Source organism: Ctenopharyngodon idella, chromosome 22 (assembly GCF_019924925.1).
Source record: "Ctenopharyngodon idella isolate HZGC_01 chromosome 22, HZGC01, whole genome shotgun sequence".
Classification (NCBI taxonomy): domain Eukaryota; kingdom Metazoa; phylum Chordata; class Actinopteri; order Cypriniformes; family Xenocyprididae; genus Ctenopharyngodon; species Ctenopharyngodon idella.
The window spans coordinates 23,872,909-23,896,687 of record NC_067241.1 but is presented as its reverse complement, the minus strand read 5'-3'; the positions used below and the strand labels follow the sequence as shown (position 1 = coordinate 23,896,687).

The 23,779-nt window shown below is 38.6% G+C and overlaps 1 protein-coding gene across 3 annotated transcripts in view; it reads left to right on the top strand.

Annotated features, from left to right (window-relative positions):
• The window catches only part of plagl2 (pleiomorphic adenoma gene-like 2), a 51,060-nt gene extending 27,281 nt beyond the window's left edge, over nucleotides 1-23,779 (top strand). The window contains exons 2-4 of one of the 3 annotated variants that reach the window (XM_051880102.1): nucleotides 17,808-17,878; nucleotides 18,256-18,674; nucleotides 20,944-23,779. In XM_051880102.1, coding sequence (XP_051736062.1) covers nucleotides 18,373-18,674; nucleotides 20,944-22,405 — 1,764 coding nt within the window. In that variant the 5' untranslated portion in view covers nucleotides 17,808-17,878; nucleotides 18,256-18,372 and the 3' untranslated portion in view covers nucleotides 22,406-23,779. Of the gene's footprint in view, nucleotides 1-17,807; nucleotides 17,935-18,255; nucleotides 18,895-20,943 lie in introns of those variants that run through there. The other 2 variants (XM_051880101.1, XM_051880103.1) reach the window with 2 other exon arrangements.

The window sequence follows — 23,779 nt, the reverse complement described above, 5'->3', positions numbered from 1 at the left end:
CACTTACTTGTAGGTTTAAAATTCTACATATGGCACATTTATTGTTCAACAACAAACATTTTATCAAAATGTATATTTTAGTCAGAATTATGGCGATCCCATTCTATTGTGCTCCGTCTGTATGGCGCGAATGCGCGCGCCGGCGCGAAGGAAGTTCAAGGAAGTCTATGAAGTTTAGAGGAGAATGAGATTCGCTAGCAGAAGGCTCGTCCACTCCTGACAGCAAAATAGAAATATTTGTATGACTTTCTAACATTTACAGATGGAGAATATACCTGTGAAATGTAAGTTATGCAAAACGCCACATCACAAAAGCATTAAACAGTGCAAAAATCTGTCAGCACATGAATCTGTCAGAGGGGCAAGCTGCTTTAAACGTAACTATATCTTAATCGTATGAGTTATTTTTAAAGCCTTTAATATTAAGCATGTCTCATGTTTAAGCCAAATTGTATTATGCATTTCCCGCACAGCTGCACTCTGCGATGTCCACCGCTGTTTTTCAGATGCGCTCGGATAAAACTACTGTATATCAATATAAATGGTATCGCCTCATTTCGTATTGTATATTAAAAATATATCGGTATATCGTACAAACTCGATATACCGCCCAGCCCTAATTCAGCATGTCTCCTTCACTAGTTTGTTTGTTTACATCAGTGCGCGTGCCTCTTCGACAAAGCATGCAGCGGTGTTGTGCATTTTAAACAGTTGATGGGTAAAGTATTCTTAAAATGCATTCTAAAAATCAGAATAATTCGTAATAAATTATTATTCACGGTATTTTGAAGTGCCCATGATAACAATATCATGCATATATTCAGTATAGTGATATATCGTATTACCATATACTGGCACATGTCTACATGAGATCCACCAGTAGCAAACCACAACCATTTAACCAGCCAATCAATTCCCGACAGACAAAATCAAGTCCATCCCTACATTTTTATCTTGTTCAAGAAGCCGTTTCACTCATATGTCATAAGAGGGAAGAAAAGACTATCGCAAATTCTGTTTCATGCTGACTTTAAAGGGGGGGACAGAAATCACTTAGATTTCATCAAAAATATCTTAATTTGTGTTCCAAAGATGAATGAAAGTCTTACTCTTTTGGAACTACATGATGGTTAATGGCAGAATTTTCATTTTTGGGTGAACTAACCCTTTAAAGTTGTGTGATTATATGTAGTTATCGACTGGACTAATTATATAAATTATAATACATATTTTATATTTCAATAATTATAAAATATTTTATATTATGATGTAAAATATTAAAACTAGTATAAAATCTTGCTTAGCCTATATGGCCAACAGTTAGTTCCGGTCCTTGATTCTAAGGGTGCTGACATACAGTCCAACAGCACTGGGACTTTTCACTGTTTACATCACTCCACATCCCAAAATCCAGACCGGAGTATGTGAGCGGATTGGAGTTGACTCAACTCTGACATTCAGATGGACTCAGGTCCGCACCTAAAGCTCCAGTGTGAAAGCGTTCTCTCGTAAGAGATGCTGTTTGGGTTATGAATGAGCAGATATCTTTATCTATTTCACAAACACGCGTCTGCCAACCTGCAGCGGCTGTCATTTCTCCGACAGTGAGATTCAGAAACTGATCAAAAGAAATGTGAGGAATGCGTTCTACTTGGCGACCATTTTCAGAGCCTGTTTATGCAGGAATGTTATTTTTACAAGTTTCGCTCTCCCCTCCTCCTCGTCTCTCCTTGCACATCCTTCTACATACTGACGGGAAAAGAGGGAGAGGTGGGATCTCTCCTGCAGCAAACAAAAAATGAGCTAACTTTAGAGTTGATTGACGGAAAGGCTGAGAGAGAGAGAGTGAGCTCTATTGTAAAGTGTCGCAGATAACTGTAAACAAAAGGGCGGTCGCGACAATGCCTGTTGTTTTAAGCGGTGCTGACCAAGCTTAGCTTAGAGATTGTTTGTTGCTGACCGCGTCTGACAGAGAAAAAGAGCACGTTCAGATTTTAGTGTGCATATTTTCTTCTCATTAAAATAAAATCTACACTTGTTTGAAACACCATTTGATTAAAGACTTCTAAATAGAAGTTCAGATGTTTCTGCGAGTGAGTAATTATGTTTTATTGTCAGCTTTAACTTGTAAAAGTAAAAAGTACATTTTAGAGGTGATTAAAAGTTTGCACAAGTTTGTGATTAAAGGTTTAAGCAATGCAACAGTTTAGACATCAGGTTATTTTAATTACTTTTAGTGCCACGGTTCTAGTCAGTTGTTTTTAGACTGAATAAAAATATAGATTTATTAAAAATCTGTACCCAAACTTTTGAACTGTAGTATAAAATATTTAATTTTTTACTTTTTTCCACATTAGGCCACTTAAAAACCATATATTAGGAACAAAATCATGATTGGTCTTTTCACGTTTTTGTTACTGGTGCAATTTTAAGAAATGGAGACAAAGGGTTTGTCACAAATATGCAAAGAAAAAAATGTCACAAGGACAAAAATGTAGTTTTAATAAAAATGCAACAAGATACCAGTTCTCAGCAGTGTCTGTAAGTGTTTTGAATAATTTTATGAAGAACATTAAACGAATAATAGAGTGAAAGAATTAGAGTGATTGAGAAATAAAACGGACATTAAAGCGCTCTAATAGAGAGAAATGTTTGAGGGATGCGGTAGGGAATGGGGAGAGTGAGGGAGAGAGAGAGAGAGTTGGCACGTTGCCGTCTGGCAGGATGCCTGCTGTTCTGGAGCTCTGTGTCACCACCAGGACTCCCTGCCAGAAGGGGTTTCCCCTGACTCACACACACACATACTTGTATATATGGCTTACGGGGACTCTCCATAGGCGTAATGGTTTTTATACTGTACAAACTGTATATTCTATTCCCCTACACTACCCCTAAACCTACCCATCACAGAAAACTGTCTGCATTTTTTGAATTTCAAAAAAACACCAATTAGTATGTTTTTTTAAGCCATTAGGTTTACAAGGATACAGGAAGTGTCCTCATAAACCATGTTTACATTGTAATACCCATGCCATTATACACATTTGTGTCCTCATAAACCATATATACAAGAACACACACACACACACACACACACACACACACATCCTTGTTTATACTATTTTGTGGGGTCCAAATGATCCTTTAGTCGGACCCCACAAAGACAACATCTTAAAAATCATATATAAGAATGTTTGACAAAATCTTAAAAGTCACTATAGTATGGCCCTTCCCTACACTATACCTAAACCTAATGTAATTTTAACATTCTTATATATATATATATATATATATATATATAATGTTATGTTTCTATAAGAATGTTAAAAGGTTTAGGGATAGTGTAGGGAAGGACGATAGTAAATTGAGTCAACATTTAGTCTCATATAAAAGATTTTGTCCTTGTGGGGTCCAATTAAAGGTGCAATATGTAAGAATTTTGCAGTAAAATATCCAAAAACCATTAAGCCAGTGTTATATATTTTGTTCAGTTGAGTACTTACAATATTCCAAATGTTTGCAACTATTTGTAAGTCGTGAGAAAATTGCAATTTTAACCAAGGCTTCGGGATGTGTGAGGAGTCTGTCAATTGCGTCATACCCGCGTTACCCTCCTCGTTTTCCGGTTTTATTTTGTAGAAACCATGGAAACACCAAAGACGCTTTATTATTTACATGTTTTAATAGACAAGGGAACAACTGTTTTGATATATTTATAGACAGAAAACTATTTTAGAAAACTAGATAAATTATTGTTATATAGCTCAACATGTTTAGTCTTATTGTTTAGGCTAAATCTAATTTTCTTGATTTTTTGCGAGTACCATGCTTTTTACATTTTGTAAGTAATCTACATAGCACTGATCTCCACCAAGCTCTTCAGATCACTTCTACAACCTGCCTGTTTACGTTTGGATCCCAAAAATCCTCAGTATCTCATCCTATCTTAAAGTTGTGTTTTCAGCATTCACAAGGGGAATCCCTGAGGAAATCAGAAAGGCATCTGGCACTGATGTATTTAACTACACACATGCCTTTTCCTGTTATAGAGCGTTTGTAGCTTCTGATAGCCAGAATCAGACTTAAAGCAAAACACCCCTTAAATGAAACATCGGCATGTTTGCTCTATCATTGTTCAGCCGCAAATTAGATCAGGGAGGGAACCCGCTTTATTTGGCCTTTGTTTGTGAAGCCTGTTAATTTTCGTTTCCCTCCTTTTCTTAAGTGTCGTTAAGTGGGGTCCGTGTGTTGGCCAGATGTCTTCATGCAACAAGTATATAGAGAGCTTTTTTCAGTGTGAAGAAAGGGTGAATGAGATGCAGATATAGTGCAGTTTACTCTGTGGTGTTTGTGCACTGAGGGGTCAAGGGTTATAAAATCAGTGGAACGGAAACGTTTCTTGCTGACTTTGCAGATTGACATGGACATTTATGAATGTGTTGTTTGTTTTGAATTGCAAAATGGATAGTTCCAGTCATGCTATATGATTCTAAACCCTGTTTATCTACCTACAGTGTATATCACTGCTCAGCGCCCATGAGGCCAGTTATCAACCTTGTTTAACCCATTTTTGGGTCATGATCCACTAGTGTAGGACTATTATTCTAGCAGAAGGATGGCCATTTAATGAAGTTTCCTTCATAAAATAACATTTTGATGAAAAATGTTTTATATTTTCACTCAAAGCCACATTAAAGGGATAGTTCATCCAAAAATGAAAATTCTGTCATCATTTACTCACCCTCAAGTTGTTCCAAACCTGTATGAATTTCTTTCTTCTGCTGAACGAAAAAAAAAAAAAAAAAGATATTTGGAAACAGTTTTCGTGGCCACAAAAAGTCCATACATTGGAAGTCAGTGGCCATTAAAACTGTTTATTTACCAGTATTCTTCAAAATACCTTCTTTTGTGTTCCATTAAAGAAATAAAGTCATACAGGTTTGGAACAACATAACATATTGCAGCTCATTTGCAGTTGTGCCGGTATTTATACATTGACATGTATACTTTATACAAGATGTTATATCTGTTCTGTCATAAGACCTTCAATGGATCGTTCTTGGATGGTGTGATGAATTGTTTATTGGCATGCCTACCTCAACAGAGCTTTAATCTGTTTATTATTCTTAAACCCACATATGTGCCCACTTTAACCACAGGAACAGCACACGAAGGGAGAAAAAGTGAGTGAAAGCGAGATATCTTTGCCATGTGTTTTTGTTGGCATCATAGATGGAGCTGTTGTGGCAACTTTGGTGTTTGCTATTGTTACTGTTGTTACTATCTACTACTGTTATTTTTGAGCTTTTTTTGCAGGCAACATAAACTGCCATTCAGAAGTTTGGGGTCAGCAAGGTTTTTTTGAAAAAGGCATACTTTTTTTAAGCAAGGATGCATTAAAATTAAAGATACACCGATATATCAGCCAATAATCGGTATCGGCCGATAGTTTAAAAACAGCTGATAGTCAGTGCCGATATATCATGTCAGTCAAAAGAGGGTAGGAAAATGCACTGCATTTGGGCTTTATGTAAAGAAATGCTAACCAGTTTGATGTTCAATATTAATAGTAATTATATGAATTAATAACATTCAGAAAGTAAAGAAATATTAATCTTCAGAATTTAGTTAATGTGTGTTAACATTAATTTGAGTAATGTGTTTATAACTGATACCAATTACTGTGAAACAAGTTGATGAATTGGAGAGAATAAAGTTTTTATTTTAATTTCTTTCAAAATATAATGATTAATTATTAATTATAATGAAATTATCATTAATTTAAAAGAAGGTATAAAAGGCAGAACCCCCAAACTATCGGTGTCGTTATCGGCAGATATCGCTCTGAATAATTGGCTATCGGTATCGGTGGAGAAATTTAGTATCGGTGCATCTCTAATTAAAATCAAATCATCATATTAGAATGAATTCTAAAGGATCATGTGACACTGAAGACTGGAGTAATGATGCTGAAAATTCAGCTTTGACCACAGGAATACATTACACTTTACTATATATTAAAATAATAAACAGTTATTTTAAATTGTAATAATATTTCACAATATCACTGTTCTTACTGTATTTTTCATTAAATAATTATAACCTTGGTGAGCATAAGAGACTTCTTTCAAAAACTTCTTTTACAGACCCCAAACTTATGAATGGTAGTTTATAAATCACATAATATAATATAATATAATATAATATAATATAATATAATATAATATAAAAGCAACTGCCATTAAAGCTAATGAAAATGCTAATGGATAGCGTTCTCCGTGCATTAAAGACAACTTTAAAGGGATTGTTAACCTAGAAATGAATATGCATATTGTAAATGCATATCGAGAGCTATGATTATCATTGATTTTTAAGGACTTAAAGGGTTAGTTCACCCAAAAAATGAGATTTCTGTCATTAATTACTCCCTTATGTCGTTCCACACCCGTAAGACCTTCATTCATCTTCAGAACACAAATTAAGAGTTTTGATGAAATCTGAGGGTATTTGATCCACACATTGGCAGCAACTTCATTGCACCGTTTGACGTCCAGAAAGGTAGTCAAGACATCGTTAAAATAGTCAATGTGACTACAGTGGTTCAACCTTAATGTTATGAAGCGACGAGAAGACTTTTTGTGCGCAAAAACAAAACAAAAATAACAACTTTATTTAACAATTTGAACTGTTGTCATACGCAGTTGTCGTAGTGAACGCAGTTCAGTGCTTCCAGGTTCTACTGTACATCAGAACTGCCTACGTGTGCTTCCGAAACCCTCGGATTTCGTCAAAAATATCTTAATTTGTGTTCTGAAGATGAACGAAGGTCTTACGGGTGTGGAACGACATGAGGGTCATTAATGACAGAATTTTCATTTTTGGGTGAACTAACCCTTTAAATTTCCTCATCTGAAGCTATCGTATAACTGCAAAGACTTGGAGCGTGGACCACTTTTATTGTGATTTTATTATTTATTTTTTGTCCTTTTTGTTGCTGGTCATTCACTTGTCACTGTGACACTCTTCACAGTACATTCTACCACTTCCCTTTGTGATTGTGAAGAATGAAATGCACCAATCAATTCAGTTATAATGAGACAAACACAAGGCAGATGAGGTGAGCTGCCCTGCTGTAACGGTCAACCGCAGCGGGGCTAAGTTTAGCTGCGTTTCCCTGTGTTTGTGCCCAGGCGGGTGGATGTGTTTAATGTGGAGGGGGGCGGAGACGGTGCAGATTGTGGCCACATCCCGTGCTGGTAGCCAGGGCCAGTGCAGTGTAACTGTTGAGGGTTTGGCAGGGCTTTACCTCTGTGTCAGTAGGGTAGGAGGGGAGGCAGCTTTCCGCTCTTCACGACCCCACTAAGATCTCTGTGCAGTCCAAACGGACACTGTTAGAGGAAGTGAAACCTGTCCGTCAAAGCGAGCACCACAGGACTCGTGCGGGTGGGGTAAAAGGAGTGTGACCACCAGAATGTCGAGCAGGCTACGAGTGTTAAAAATGTGTATTTGAAAATAGGCTTGTGTTGATTTGTAACTACAAATCCGAAATGACTAGGACAAAGTGCACATTGTGGTTTTTTCAGCCGGCCCTCAGGTTAAAAGTTGTCTTTGTTTGTGTTTAAGCCCCTGAACGTGAAGATACACACACACACACACACACACTCTGTCCCCCGCAGGTCTCATATCTGGCATCTCCTGTTGCAGTTGCTCCCCCTTCCTCTGCCTGTCATCCCTTGTCAATGTGGTCAGTAAAGCATGACTAGCCATCCTCCCCTCTGGAGTCTGTGTGACTATCACTGACCGAGAGCTCCTCCCTCCCTCCGTCCCTCTCTTTCTTTCTTTTTTCTTTCTCTTTCTCTCCTTCCTCTTTCCTTCCTCTCTGAAATTCTTTTCTCTCACTCGCTCTCTGTGCCATCTGTTGCTTTGCTTAACTACCACACTCTCGTAATCTCACTCGTCTCTCTCTTGAGCGCGGCTGTTGTCACTTTAGCTCAGTATGGAGAACTTGAGGGCTATTTTTGGTAACTGAACTTCTTTTTTCCGGAACACGTTGAGAGTCGTGTGCCTCTGCGTTAATAAAACCCTCAGAGGCGTGAGACACAGCCTGGGTTCACACAGCCCTGTGCTGCATCTGCTGTTTAATAAAAAAAACCTCTCAGTTTCATTTTAATCAGTGTTTTTATGGGTTTAATGCATCTTATTTACCTATTATTTTATAATTTGCAAAGGAGTTTGAGAAGTAAAGTGAGAATATAGCTCTCAAGTGAGTATATTTGATCTCACTCATAAGTTAAAATGACATGTTTCCATGATAAACTTGTATTATGTGATTTAGGTGAATAAATAGTTTTTGCACTTCGATGAGTTCAGGACAGGTGAAGTTTGTTCATGTGTGCAGATCAAGTCAAATCATCTTTCTTGTTTGTAAGTCCCTCCCACCTGGTGGAAGTTCAGCAGAAGTGCACTCACTGACCTTTTGATGGACTCTCTGATTGGGTAGATTTTTTGCTAACATTTGCATTTTTAAAAGTCATTCCATGACAGGAGTAGGCAGTCCTAATTTCAGCTGAAATCATCTTTGTGTGTAGCTTCCTAAACGATCAAGAAAATGCTATGCAGTTCATTCACTCTGTAAATAATTTAAACATTGTCCTTGGAAATAAGGTTTTATTTATGCATTCTTAATTTCTTCCAGTAAAAAAGAGTATATTGCTAAAGTCTATCTGTGAATCTAAATAAAATATTTGTAATACTGCACCAACTGTCATACTTACAGTAGACTTAATAGCTCTTAAGTAAGCAAAATAAAGATAAAACAGTTATAGAACAAACAAATCTGACAACTTTCTTCATCTAAACATCTCAGTGATGTGAATATAGCAGTGAGAAAATACTGTTGCATGTGGCCATATATACAGCTCTGGAAACAATTGAGACAACTGCAACATTTTCAGTTTCTCTGGATTTATTATTTATATGTATCTGTTTGAATAAAATGAACATTTTTGATTTATTCTACAAACTACTGACAACATTTCTTCCAAATTTCAAATAAAAAAGTTTTCAGACCTCGAATAATGCAAAGAAAACAAGTTTGTATTCATTTTTAAACACAATACTAATGTTTTAACTTAGGAAGAGGTCAGAAATCAATATTTGAAGAGTTTGGTTCCAAAATGCGATAAACGCCATTTTCAAAAAAACTGAGTTTCCGCCAAAATCAGTATTGTATCTGGTCGGTATTGAAAAGTCATTTATTAATTTTGCGCAAAATGCGATATCCGTCGTCTTATTCTGTCATGTATTCTTCCTTTCTTTCCAAAACGTGACAAACGCCAGTCTCCCTTCTCTACAGAATGAGATATATCCGCTCAACCAATCACAGCGCACCATTCCACGCACTGTAAACAGTAATGGCGGCGCTCTGAATACACCCGGCATCCTAGTTTTCCTTATCTGCTTTGTACTTTGTGATCAACAAAAACAGAAAAATTAATAATTTTGACGGCATTGATGAACCTGTGGTGGTTTCTGTGGTGGGGAAGAAACGCAAGTCATCAAAATGTAATCATTTACGTTAGGAGATTAAGAAGATGAGGCAATCGAGTCGGGAGGAGGAAAAATGCCGGCTGTTGCTTGTTCCACGACAACATCAAACTTCTGTCATGGTCCCCAAAACTGAATCATGAACAGTTTTTAAAAGCCATTTTTAATACCAATGTACTCGGCAAATGTGTTTATTTTAACCGTGCGGTGGCGCCAGATACTCTTTAATCGGTAATGACAAACGGAGACATAATTCATTTATAACATTAACAAGATGACTTGCTGAATTCATTTTGGGAGCGACGGCTGAATGTATTTTTAGTCAAATGCCTGTATATAAGATTAGTACTGGCAAAGTTCAGAGGCTGTCATATATGTGAATCAACTTACTTTGTTGTGTATTTTCAATATGAAAAATAACTTTTATATTGATGGATTAATTGCATTTTGAAAAAAAATGTGTCAAGGATTTATTGCATTCTGGGGGGAAATAATCTGTTTTTATAATAAACCTTTTAAAATCAAAATGTAGATTTGTATTTGTAATGTTTTTATAACCAAATGATGCTATGTGAAAGTTTGAAACAGAAAATAGTGGTTTTCATCTTGCCACTTTCTTGGTAAAGAAAACACCTTTTTACACAAATGAATCAAAATGGAGTTACAGCGTTTTGGAACCAAACTCTTCATTTGGTGGAATAACCTTGATTTCCAATCACAGCTTTCATGCGTCTTGGTATGCTCCCTATCACTCGGTCACATTGCTGTTGGGCGAATTTATCCCACTCCTGACGAAACAATTCAAGCAGCTTAGCTTTATTTAATGGCTGGTGACCCTCTTGCTTACATTTCAGAGTTTTTCAGTGGGGTTCAGGTCTGTAGATTGTGATGGCCATGACAGGGTCTTGATCTGGTGGTCCTCCGTACACACCTTGATTGGCCTGGCTGTGTGGATTGGAGCATTGTCTTGCATGAAAAACCAATCCTTCGAGTTGGGTAACATTGTCAGAGCAGAAGGAAGCAATTTCTCTTTCAGGATAATCTTGTACGTGGCTTGAGTTATGCATCCTATGCAAAGATGTATCTGCCCAATTCTAGCCTTACTGAAGAACCACCAGATCATCACCAATCCTCCACCAAATTACGAGAGACTGTGGGTTGTAGGCCTCTCCAGGTCTCTGTCTAGCCATTAGAGGACCAGGTGTTGGGTAAAGCTGAAAACTGGACTCATCAGAGAAGATCAGAATCAGGCAGATCTGTTTTAATGAAGGACGTGTGACTCAAGCCACGTACAAGGTTATCCTGGAAGAAAACATGCTTTCTTCTGCTCTGACAATCTTCCCCAACTCGAAGGATTGGATTTTCCTGCAGGACAATGCTCCAATCCACACAGCCAGGCCATATATATGTGTGTGTTGTTATGTAAAGCATGTGCTTTACTTTTAGCTTTGGAATAAAAGTAGCTTGGAGCTTTGGAAAATATTGGAAATCATTTTACAGTCTCCAAATCATGTCTTCAAGCAATGGAAGCTTTATCATGGAAGCTGATCATCCTTTGGTGGACTACATTTTTAACTAAAGTGGAGCACTTACAGAATACATTTTTTAGTATTATTTTCTGCTGGGTTTTGGGTCATGTTGGGCTGTCAGGAAATGAATAATCTGATATGGCTGCAAAGGCTATTAATCTGGAAATAGAAGAATGTCAAATTCCTCCTTCAGATCTTAAGTCCGGGACACACCAAGCCGATGGTCGGCTGTTGGGCCATGCTGGGCTGTTTTTGAGCATCGGTCAGCTTAGTTTTTTCTGTGTGTTGGCTCTAGTTAGATGCCGTTGGGGTTTTTTGGGCCAATTCAGCATGTTGAATCAGCGTCGGGCCGTCAGTGAGAGAGAGAACTCTGATTGGCTGTTCAGCTTAGTGAACGAGTCAGCGTACGAGAATAAAAGCAAAAGTGATGAAGGCAAGTAAAGTCAAGACGGTATAGACAGAAGGATGTTATAATTTACATCATCTTATCTGAGCATTTGAATGCACAAATATTTTTAAAATAACAGAAATGAAGAAAAGTGATCAGCGTGATTGATATTCAAAATGGTACGCAAGCGCTGCTTTGTTTACGGTTTGTATATCTGCAGTCATAGTTTGGGTTTCCCTTTTTGAATTACAAAAATAGTCTATTGATACCTGCTGATATAGACAGATATTTTCTTACATGTGCTAGTCGGCTTTAGTCCTTTTGGTGTGTTCAAGCTCATATTTTGGCCGAGACTCAGCCAACGAGAGGTGACAACACAGTCAGGTTTTGTCGCCACTAGCTCTTTGACGTCGGCTTGGTGTGTCCCAGGCTTTAGACCTACTGTCAATCATTATGTATTAAACAAGTGGCAAAAAGAATTATAGATACTTATACAATCAACAAATTACATGAAATCACCCAAAAAACAGACTTTTAATTTCCTTTAAAACGAGATTTGATCACGTGGTGTTCACTAGAAGTCCCAACTCTGTGTATGTTCTGCAAAACCTCTCTTTCCATTAAACAAATTTTATTGAACTGTCCCACTTTTAATGCAAGTGGACAATATTTTTATATAGTAAGCTCGACCCAAACCAACACACCCCTCCCATCATTGTTCTGCCCCCTAAAATGCACAAACACGCAATGCAAGAGTGGATGTCTCCTTATCATTGCTGAAGTGAAGCAAAATAATGCTTTGCAAAAAACAAAGCAAAGACGACAAACGAACCACAAGGAAGAACAACAAATAAACATACAGTACACAAGAGTACATACAAGCAAGAGTTGGTTGTTAGTCACCAGCAGCACACCATCTCCAGACAAACAACGACACTCAAAACTGTCCTGTTACTAAAGCTAACATTACAACAACAACAATATATTTTGGTTATGTGAAACATAGCAAAACCAATTTTACTCACGCAGGGCTCAACGCTAAGGATTTTTTCTAATAAGCCTAGTTATTGTTTTCGTTGTTTTTGATACATGTAATAAATAAGGTTATGACACCAAAAGCTACTAGATTAACTAAATTTTAAATATTGTTAGACAAGTAAACAGTAAGTAATAAAATAGGAACAAATCATCAAATTACAAGTAACAGCACAAATAAATATAACAGAATAAACAAATGAAATAAACTGCTTTTCAGGTTATGTAGACTTAAACAGGAGATTTTCAGGTATAGAAATTGTAATGTAATATATAACTATAAAACTATAGATTAAACTTTATTAAAGTTAATCAGTCAAGAGCAGTTACAGATGCATAAATAATGTTTTGAAATGTTGAACATATAAAATGATAAATACTGTTATTTGAAATTATTTATAAAATAAAAAAGATACTTTAAATGTGAAATTAAACCTGCCAGGAGGTGGCAGCAAGTCCCTGTTAATGAGCGAATCATTGAGATTCAACCGATTCATTCAAACAGCTGATTTATTCAGGAAGCGTTGCTCAGAGACGCAAAACAATGCTGTGGACTTTGTTTGGAATTATTTTCATTGGCGAAATAGAGCGAAACAAGCGATTTGGTGTCTAAAATGTAAGTCACTTAATATAAACTGCTTGTTTATTACACTGTACGTTGTATAAAATCAACATCACATTTGTAATCATGCTTATATTTGGATAAATCGTGTACTATTGGTTAACTATATTAAATTATATAAATATAAAAGACATACAGGGGAATTTTTGCCCATTATCTTGAATTCTGGGGGCATTTTAAATGCATTTTAATAGACTAAATCATGCAGTGAAATCGTGCACTCTAAATATGCACGCGCACTAGTCTAACCTACTAAACTACGTCACGTAGTGTATGCGTGCACTCAATGTGTGTGTTTTTGTTTGGTTTTTGTAAAGTGAGGGACAAACTCTATAATGTCAGATCATTAAATCAACAATTACGATATCATAGACAATATACATCGCACACCCTACAGCACTGGTCCGATCGGGCAAGTGACAGTTCCGTCTACTGTCCCGAGTGTCGTTCACACTGTCGTTCACATCGGGCAGTCCTTATTGTCGAGCCCTGTCACGTATGGAGCTTGGAGCAGAAACAACACAATTTCAATGTCCGTTTTCAAGTCTTCCAGCACTGGAAAGCTTTTCTAATATTAACGCAGATCCTAAAGCGCTTGCCTGATAATAACCCTTGATTTTCTAGTGATATTCTGAGCTTTCCTCTTTTGTAATGACTCTCTGCCATTACTCTTTCTACAGTCTTTCTTCAAATCCCCCTCTTGCAAACTCTCTATCCTCCCCCATATTGACTGATGTAGTGCTTGGTCCGATCCACTTTCTCGCACCTGAGAGTGCTGCATTGATAGTTGAAACAATAAAATCTGTGGTGATTTTTATGGGTGCAGATTTCTTATGGATTTGCTCATGAGCACTGCAACACTGTAATTGATCAGAATCTGGCACACTGCCTGTATTTGACTGTGCCTGTGACCTTGAATTAGCTGTTCTCTCACTCTCTGCCTTTGGACAGAAGGGGTTAAACCTGCACACAGGAGGCAGCATGGTGTACACGGTGACCTCTGACCCCCGGGCCAGAGGAATGTGAAAACCCTTTAATCTCAAAACAAAACCTCAGACACACTCACGCAGCCAATATGGACGGCCAGTTTCCCCCTCTGCGGCAGCATTCAGTGAGCGCGCGTTTGTGTGATGGGCATATATAAACCTGCCCACCCCCACTAACCCATGTGTCAAACCTCAATGAAATACTCAAATTACCTGGATGCACTGATTTGAAATTGTTGCAAATTTATGTTTAGGAGCAAGTAAAAATATTGGGTAACTTTAATGGGTAACGTTTGAATACTGTTGTTGGGATTGGATGTCGTATGTTTGTGTGTATATAGCATGTTAGACGGATGAGATGTATGTGCGCATGTGGAATGTTTGTGGTGGAGAAGCTGGAGCATCACAATGGCACAGGGCTCCCTGGAGCAGCTGAATGGAGTCGTGTCACCCCCCTGCACCCTCCCCGCTGTGTGACGGCCGCAGCAGCGCCACACAGCTGTCACTTCCTCTTATCCACATACATATGGAGAAACATACTCCTTTAAAGTCAACATGAATTGTCATTTGCAGCTCGTTTACTTCTCTAGTGACACATTTCGGAATAAAACAAGATATTCAATCAGGAAAAAAAAGAATTGATTTTATCAGTTGGGATTTGATACATGCCAGAATGGACAGAAGACGAACTTTTTTTGTCTTTGGAATAACATACATTGATGAATCATTCATGATAAGGACTTTTTCTTTCTTTTTTCTTGTTGACTTTAAGGGACAATCATGCATTCATATACACTATACCATTCAAAAGTTTGGGGATGGTAGATTTTTTTTTTTAACGAAAGAAGACCCTTATGTTAATTTATTTAATGAAAAATACATTAAAAACATTCAAAATTTTCAGCATCATTACTCCAGTCTTCAGTGTCACATGATCCTTCAGAAATCATTCTAATATGCTGATTTGATGCTTAAGAAACATGTATTATTATCAATGTTGAAAACAGTATTTTTTTGTGAATAGAAAATTCAAAAGAACAGCTGAATAAACGTCATTTTGTAACGTCATGCTGAATAAAAGTATTTATTTCTTTTTAAAAAGGTTACTGACCCCAAATGTTTCAACAACAGTAATATTAATTAGCTTTTAACAGTATTAAAAAAGATTATTTTGTTTGGTTATGAAGTCTGTTATATAACGGGGGTAACCGGTGTGTGTTTGCAAATGTTTACATATTAGGCTCATGTGACTGCAGTAGTAAATGTGTGGTCAGCAGGGGACAGGTGGATTTTGAACTCTAACCAAAAGGGTAATTGACTAGAGGTTTACACTTCTGAGATATTAGTGAACAATACTAAATAAGAAAAGTAATGCATCCATCAGGAAAGGGACCATATGTTAAATGCTCAATACTAAAGAAACGTAATGTAATAATCAGTAACTAATTAATAGTGAGTGATATGAATGTATCGCTCACTGCTAAAGCAAAGGAAGTACATGACTGAATGATTGATATGCAGTAGCATGAGAAGGAGTGGTGCTGCGGTGGGTTTCCTGCTGTATGAGTTGGGCTACACCTTGCATTATCATACCTGTAATAAGAACTCACCCAAAACATGTCTCAAATGAGTCTGCATTGATCAATATAATCATTGATGAGAGTTTTTATCCCTACAAACATCTGTTGACATTAAACTGCATGTTGATGTCACATTTCGAGCATACAGAGATGGAATACAAAGCCTTGATTCTCAGTCTAACTGAGTGCAGAGAGTCTCATAGCAGAGTTTGGGGATTTCCCTTATATAATAAGAGAGTGATGGTGAGTGATCTTGGCTGTTAGCGCAGATGTTGCAGTTCATTACTATAGTTTGTTTTGAATGAAAAAGGGTGCTTTAATACAGTACTTGGTTCGATTGCTTGGCCTGAACCAGAGTTTGATTGCTTCCCCCTCTTCTGCCCCCACTGGATTGTGTTCACTTTATATTATTTGGGTCCGAATTTTACCACGGAGAATTTGCATCATTAAAGCATTAGCTGTTTACCTCTTTTGCATGGTAACGGTGACGCAAGAAGGTGGAAAAATGCGTAACGTTGCTTACCTCACTTTTATATTTTGTTTTTTGAACCTTTGGTTTTGTTTCCAAATTTCTGTCATTAATTCCTCACCCTCATGTCGTTCCAGACCCGTAAGACTTTCGTTCATCTTTGGAACACAAGATCTTTTTGATGAAATATGAGAGCTTTCTGTCCCTTTATAGACATGTTTGCTTGATGTGTGCGAGAACCAATGAGGTTCATTCTCGTGTGTTAGGCTGCACGTTCGAGCTTCTCGCGCGTCATTCGGGTTCAGTTGAGCTTTTATGTTCATGTTCGCTGATCAGTGTTTATGTGAATAGAAGCCTAAATTAAATGTGCTCATTATATAAAGCGAATGAGTCTCTAAAGGAAAATTTGGACTAAACCGCTTGATTCATATGGATTAGTTTTATGATCTCTTTATGAACTTCTTAAAGTGTCTAAGTTTCAGCTGATTAGGTGTCTATGGAGGGACAGAAAGGTCTCAGATTTCATCAAAAATATCTTTATTTGTGTTCTGAAGATGAACGAAGGTCTTACGGGTGTGGAACGATATGAGGATGAGTAATTAATGACAGAAAGTTCATTTTTGGGTGAACTAACCCTTTAAATGGAAATTGGTCAACATTGCTCTTAAGTTTTGGACTGTTTTAATCACCTTTTTGCAATCATTAGCTTATTTATGTTATGACATTTATTTAAAAGTCAAATTTATTAAAAGTACAAATAGTATCTCTAGTATTATGGTCACAAAAATGCCATGCAAAATAATTATAAACATAGAAACATGTTTTATATATATATATATATATATATATATATATAATTTGAAGTATAGCATGTCACACCACAGAACGTCTTGTTGCCAAAAGTACTTAATTTACTTCATTGTACACCAATAGATAATGTCTAGAGGTAGATTTGTGTGCTTTAGGATTACAGGAGCCTTACGCTGGAGTACATGTACACATGCATGACAGAATATGCAAAGACACACAAAACTTTGTGCTCCTCGGTTGTTAATGTTATATAGCAAGGCAAGAATTGCCAACTTCTGTTACTACCCAGTTTATTAATTGTTCTGTACATTACTGCCCTCTAGCTTGCATACTGAAAAAAGTCAAAATGTTTAGAAGAGTTACAGTATGCCCACAGGACCTTGTGCATTTCACTTTTATGTCAGTGTAAGGAATCCATAAATAATGCTTTATTTTTCAGTTTAGAAATTATATTAGTGCCCGTGTTTCAAATATAATTGGTCCTTTTAAGGTAACACTTTAAAATAAGGTTGTATACATTTTACATTAGTCTATGAATTTACCATGAAGCATTTATTAATCTTGATAATGTTAACGTTATCATTATTTGATTTATATTGTTAGCTCATAATGCATGTAGTGGTAAAATGTACAATTAAACATGTTTAAAATGTTTAGAAATAAACATTAACCAAGTTTAATAAATGCTGTTAAAATATTGTTTACAGTTAACAGATGTTAACAAAACACATCTTGTAAAGTATTACCCCTTTTAAATATCTGAAAAAAAAAAAAAAATGAATTTGAAGTAAAATATTTGTAGTTATCGATGATATATGTCTTCTTTTTTTATTTAATGAAAGGGTGAAGATGAGGACTATTGTCGCCTACTCGTCCCCAGTCATGGCAGGTGGGACTGGATGAGAGTGTGAAGGTAAACGAAAAAGACTGAAAAAGCACTTACAATTCTTTTGGGAGACATAAAAAAGGGTAAGCACTGTTTTTAGCTGTCTCCCTGCATGTAAGAAAAATCGGTAGCACTTTATTTTACAGTCCTGTTCCCCATGTACATAATATGTACTTATTACAGTAATTACAATAACCGGGTACTAACTCTGAATCTACCCCTAAACCTAACCTTAACCCATGTAGTTACCTTATATTACCCAGTACTTTCTTAGGTAAGTACACGTAAGTGAACATATTATAAATTAAAGTGCAACTGAAAAATCATAAATGAACATGCTTAAAAAATATCTGCTTCACCTTGTCATGTTTGTTTATTTATTTTTGTTTTCACATATTGTACAGATAGCAGACAGTTTAAGAGCCTGAATCCCCTTAAATACCACCGTGACATCGAACCAGAGCCTGGAAGGCAGGGCAGCCACGGCCGAGTTTCAATGGCAACGGCACCCTAGGGCTGCCATGGCAGCAGCTGCCGCCGATGCCCCACACCACATTGCCACACTGACGCTGGAGGACGAGGATCGACGAGGCGCCACCAAAGTGTTTGGAGGTCCCGCTGCAGGGAGGACGGAAAGAGAGACAGAGAGCGAGAGGGAGAGGGAAGGGAGAGGCAGTGGGAGCGAGTGTTTGGTGTGCGGTGCCCTCTTCAGCTCACAGGATAAGCTCCGGCTTCACTCGTTCTGTCACGCAGGAGAGAAACCTTTCCACTGTTCCCAGCCCCATTGTCCTAAGGCTTTCAGCTCCAAATATAAGCTCTTTAGGTAGGTGCTACTTACATGTAAAGGCCCGATATACTTAAAGAGTGATCGGAGAATGAACAGATGTGACGTCATTTTGAACTAATTGTGTCTAAAACGAAGTTTGTTACAATGGTTTGAAACCGTTCGCCAGCATGAACTTTCTGGAAAACTTTGCACCAACTGTTAAACACCTGCCACTGGTCCATGACGATAACATAATTTTTCGAGGTTGAGGTCAGACGTAAGTGAAAACATCTCTCATCTATGTCATTTTTGTTGTTTGTTGTGATAATAGGATGGTGCTCAAAACATATTTACATACTCATCTAAATACCACTTCGTGACTAGTGTCGGAAAGTGCGAAAACTGTATACTGTTGCTCGGGTATTTGGAACATTTTATTAACCTTGACTGAAAAAGAACTTTGTAAATCAAGGCCTTAAGATCTGTTTCTGATCCAAACGCTCCTTATCTATATTCAGTGTTAGTGTTCATCTTAATTGAGTACATCAGTTGTATTGGCTGCACTCTTCATCCTGTTCCTGGAAGGGCCACTGTCATGCAAAGTTTAGTTAATCAAAATCAAAGTCCTTAGGGCAGATATTGGCTGAATCCGAAAGCTGAAAAATGCTTCCTTCGTAGGACGCATTCCAAGGTAGGAAGGCATCAAGGGACGGTCCGAATCCAATGCTAGCCTCACTTCCTGTCTCCTGAGATACCTTCATCTGATCAATTTTTGAAGGCAGCATAGATGTATTCTTCGCTGCCTTTGATATCCCACAATCCTGTGCTTTCCATTCTGTGACAGTTGAGCTAACAATTAAAGAGGACATCTGAAAGTTGCGGTTGGTGGTCAGTTTGTGTGTAAATGTACGTTTTTGACCAACTTTTTCGCTTTTGATGTTATTTTTAGAAATTACTATTGTATTAATTAAATATTCCCTTAGTTATAACCTGAACACATTTTATTTTGTTGTAGCTTACTAAACTATTACGCTGCCTCTGAGGTCTTTCTGAAATCAGCCTATGGCAGTGAGGCAACAAGTCAGCTAAGCTACCTTTCAGACGTAGCCATTGTCTTATTATTGGGAGATAGCAGGGTCTGTGGCTCTACCATTTGGAGAAAGCGTAACAGCCAACTTGGACCAAGTGTGCCTTGATAAACAATCACATTACAGCCTTGATGTCATTGAAGCCTCTCCTCCATTGACATCCATTTAAAAAAACTGACTTTAGTCTCCTTCCCTGTGTACCACAGCATTTTTTTATATATATATATGTTTGCTAACTTCGGAGGGTTGCCTTAAAGTGTTTACAATTACTAGAAATGTCCAGCCAGGTGTGTTGAAAGTGACGTGACGCATAACCAAGTATGGTGTCCCATACTCAGAATTTGTGCTCTCTATTTCACCCATCCAAGTGCAAATACAAAGCAGTGAGTATCAAACACACACACACTGTGAACACACACCTGGAGCAATGGGCAGCCATTTTTGCTGCGGCGCCTGGGGAGCGATTGGGAGTTAGGTGCCTTGCTCAAGGGCACCTCAGTTGTGGGTAATGAGAGTGGAAGAGAGCGCTGTTAATTCATTCACCCAACCTACATTTCCTGCCGGTACTGAGACTTAAACCCGTGACCTTCGGGTTACAAGTCCGACTCTCTAAACATTAGGGCAGTGGTTCTCAAACTTGTCCTGGAGTACCCCCTGCACATTTTGTATATCTCCCTTATTTATCACACCTAATTCAACTCATGAGCTCATTAGTAGAGACTGCAAGACCTGAAGTGGGTGTGTCAGATATAGGGAGAAATACAAAATGTGCAGGGCTGGGAGTACTCCAGGACAGGTTTGAGAACCACTGCATTAGGCCACAACTGCCCCAACTGGAGCTAAACTCCACTGGACATCTGCAATCCAGTAGCAGGATTGGACATCCTTGGTATAGTAGTTTATACTTAAGAGCAGGGGTGTCCAACCTAGCTACTGGAGGACCAACTTCTTGCAGAGTTTAGCTCCAACCATAATTAAACACACCTGAACAAGCTGATTAAGGTTTTTAGGATTACTAGAGATTCCAGGCAGGTGTGTTGGAGAAGGTTGGAGCTAAACTAAGCTGGAAGGTGGGCCTCCAGGAGAAGTAGACACTCCTGCTTTAGAGGGTCCCCCTGCAGTCTGACATGAACTCATGAACATGTTGAATACAATGTTTCAGTTAGTTTAACAGAAATTTCCAATGTGTCTTTGTTCATCAGTCTTTAGCTAAAGGCTGTCTTTGTCTTCTGTTGTAGGCATATGGCCACACACTCCCCACAGAAGACTCACCAGTGCTCGTTTTGTGAAAAGATGTTTCACCGCAAAGATCACCTGAAAAACCACCTGCAGACTCACGACCCCAACAAAGAGGCCTTTAAGTGCGAGGAGTGTGGCAAACACTATAACACAAAGCTGGGCTACAAGCGCCACATGGCTATGCACTCAGCCACAGCCGGTGATCTTACCTGTAAGGTGTGCTTGCAAAGCTACGAGAGCACGCCTGCACTCTTGGAGCACCTCAAGAGCCACTCAGGCAAGTCTTCAGGTGGAGCCAAGGAGAAGAAACATCCCTGTGACCACTGTGATCGTCGCTTTTACACACGAAAGGATGTTCGCCGACACATGGTGGTACACACGGGACGCAAAGACTTCCTGTGCCAGTACTGTGCCCAACGTTTTGGGCGGAAGGACCATCTGACGCGACACGTCAAGAAGAGTCACTCGCAGGAGCTGCTGAAGATCAAGACGGAACCTCCGGATATGTTGGGTTTACTTGGGTCTGGTTCTCCACCTTGTGCTGTGAAAGAAGAAATAAGCCCTATGATGTGTAGCATGGGACCTACCAAGGACTCGATGATGGCAAAGCCCTTCCACGGTGCCACCCCTTTTCCCATGGGCATGTACAACCCTCATCATCTCCAGGCCATGTCCAATCCGGGTGTGGGCCACCATCACTCATTGGTTCCAGGGACTTTATCCACTGCAATGGGGATGGGCTGCCATATGGAACCTCCGTCATCACTGCACCACCATCACCCACATCATCATCACCATCACCACCCTCACCATCACCACCACTCCCCACCTTCACACCAGCAGCAGCCTCCCCTGCAGAACCAGCAACAGCAGCACCCACAGCCACCGCCCAAGTACCAGCTCGGATCTACCTCATACTTGCTGGAGAAGCCCCTGAAGGTGGAGATGGAGAGCTTCCTGATGGATCTTCAGAGTGGACTCCCAGTTCCTCCGCCACCCTCTGCTGACCCTCACTCAGCAGCTTCGCCCAATAAGGAGGGTTTGGAACCTCCGGTGGGATTGTCGGATGACCTTTGCGGGGACCCCCTCATGTCCAAGAGCCCCGCTGTCATTGCTGAGTCTTTGTGTGCTGCTAACATGGACTTTTCTCACCTGCTGGGCTTTATTCCACTAAATCTGCCACCCTATAGCGCCCCCATGAGTTCAGGAGGACTGGTAATGGGTTACTCCACCACCTCCACCGTTTCTTCCTCATCGTCGTCAGCATCTTCGCATGCTGCCGAACCACACGCTGCCTCGGCCACAGCTGCATTGCCTCTTACCTCTTTGCAACCTCAACCTCAGGAGCAGCCAGGCTCCGGTGGGGGGCTCGGTCTTGGGCCTCTGCACCCACTCCCACCAGTGTTCAGCTCTAGCCTCAGTACGACCACACTGCCTCGCTTTCACCAGGCCTTTCAATGAGGTCCCCACACCAACCTGGCCTGTCACACGGGCTCAGGGCAGAGGAGCATTAGTGCTCCCCATAGGTGTGGGTAAACAGAACACTTGAACACATAGAAGCCTTAACAAAAGCGCACAACAGCTTTTTAATGAGCCTGGAGGAAAACAAGCATATGAAATATCATGGAGCTTTTATTTAGGCTGTCTGAATTTAGCTATGATTTTTTTTAAACACCCTTTTGAACCTCTCCCACCATCCCCTGTCCTACAATTTCGTAGTTAAACAGCAGCATCAGTAGGCCTTAAGGCATGGTACTGCATACTTTATAAAGTAATAATATTAGTAGAAAAAGGAAAAGATTAATGTAGAAAAGATAATCAGTCTTTGAGACTCTGAAAGACTAGTTTGAAGTGATTATATGAATTTTGTTTTCTTTTCCAAATGTGAGACCTGACTTAAAGTCAGGTAGTAGTTGCTTGCCCTTAAACTAAAACCGTCTTCTTGGCCAGGAGTGGAAGAATTAGTGAAGGAATGAAGGAGTGAAATTGGTTATTCCAAATCTAGTTTTTTTTTATATATTTATATATCGCAAATTTAAGCTTCAACAAGACTCAATCAAGTAATTATCATCACAAAATCACATCTGAATTTCAAAAGCAGTTTAAAAAAATAATGCAGTGTATGTCATTAGATGAAAATATCAGCTTTTTTGTGTTAATACAAATTTACACATGTTGGAATGGTCAGTAACTAGTTTTTATGTGAGAGAAGGGACTGAAAATAGAAAGGCAAAGAGGGTAAAAACTGCACAGTTTGTTCATTTGGTACAATGTGACCACTGACAGAACTAAAGCAAAATAATTTTTACGTTAAAATCTTACAGGTTTACAATTTTTCTCAAAAGAAGCACTTTGTTTACAGCAGAAGGCACTTGACCTCTTTGGGTTGCAAGACGACCCACTGAAATCCCCTCCCTTTTCCCACTCTACCCTCACGCTTCCTGAAAAAGACACATTACACACACAGACACACAGACACAAAGTTCAAACAACCATCAAGTACTTTGGAATACTCAACTGCTCTCTGAGTCTCAAAATGGTTTTCCTCCTTCCAGCACTAATTTTAAGTCTCCGTGGCGCAACAATATCTCACTTCCAGATCCTATATATATTAAGAAAAAAAGTATTTTAAACAGGTTTTTATTTTAGAGAGAGACATACATTATGATAACCCTGATATATGTGAATGGAAAAAAAGACAAAACAAAAACAAGAATATTTTTTTGCAGTGTACGAAGTACCACATCAAAAATATATATATTATAATTGCTTCTTTTTCAGTATATTTTGTCATTTAGATAGCTGTATTAAAAATTGCTGATGGATTTTAAAAAA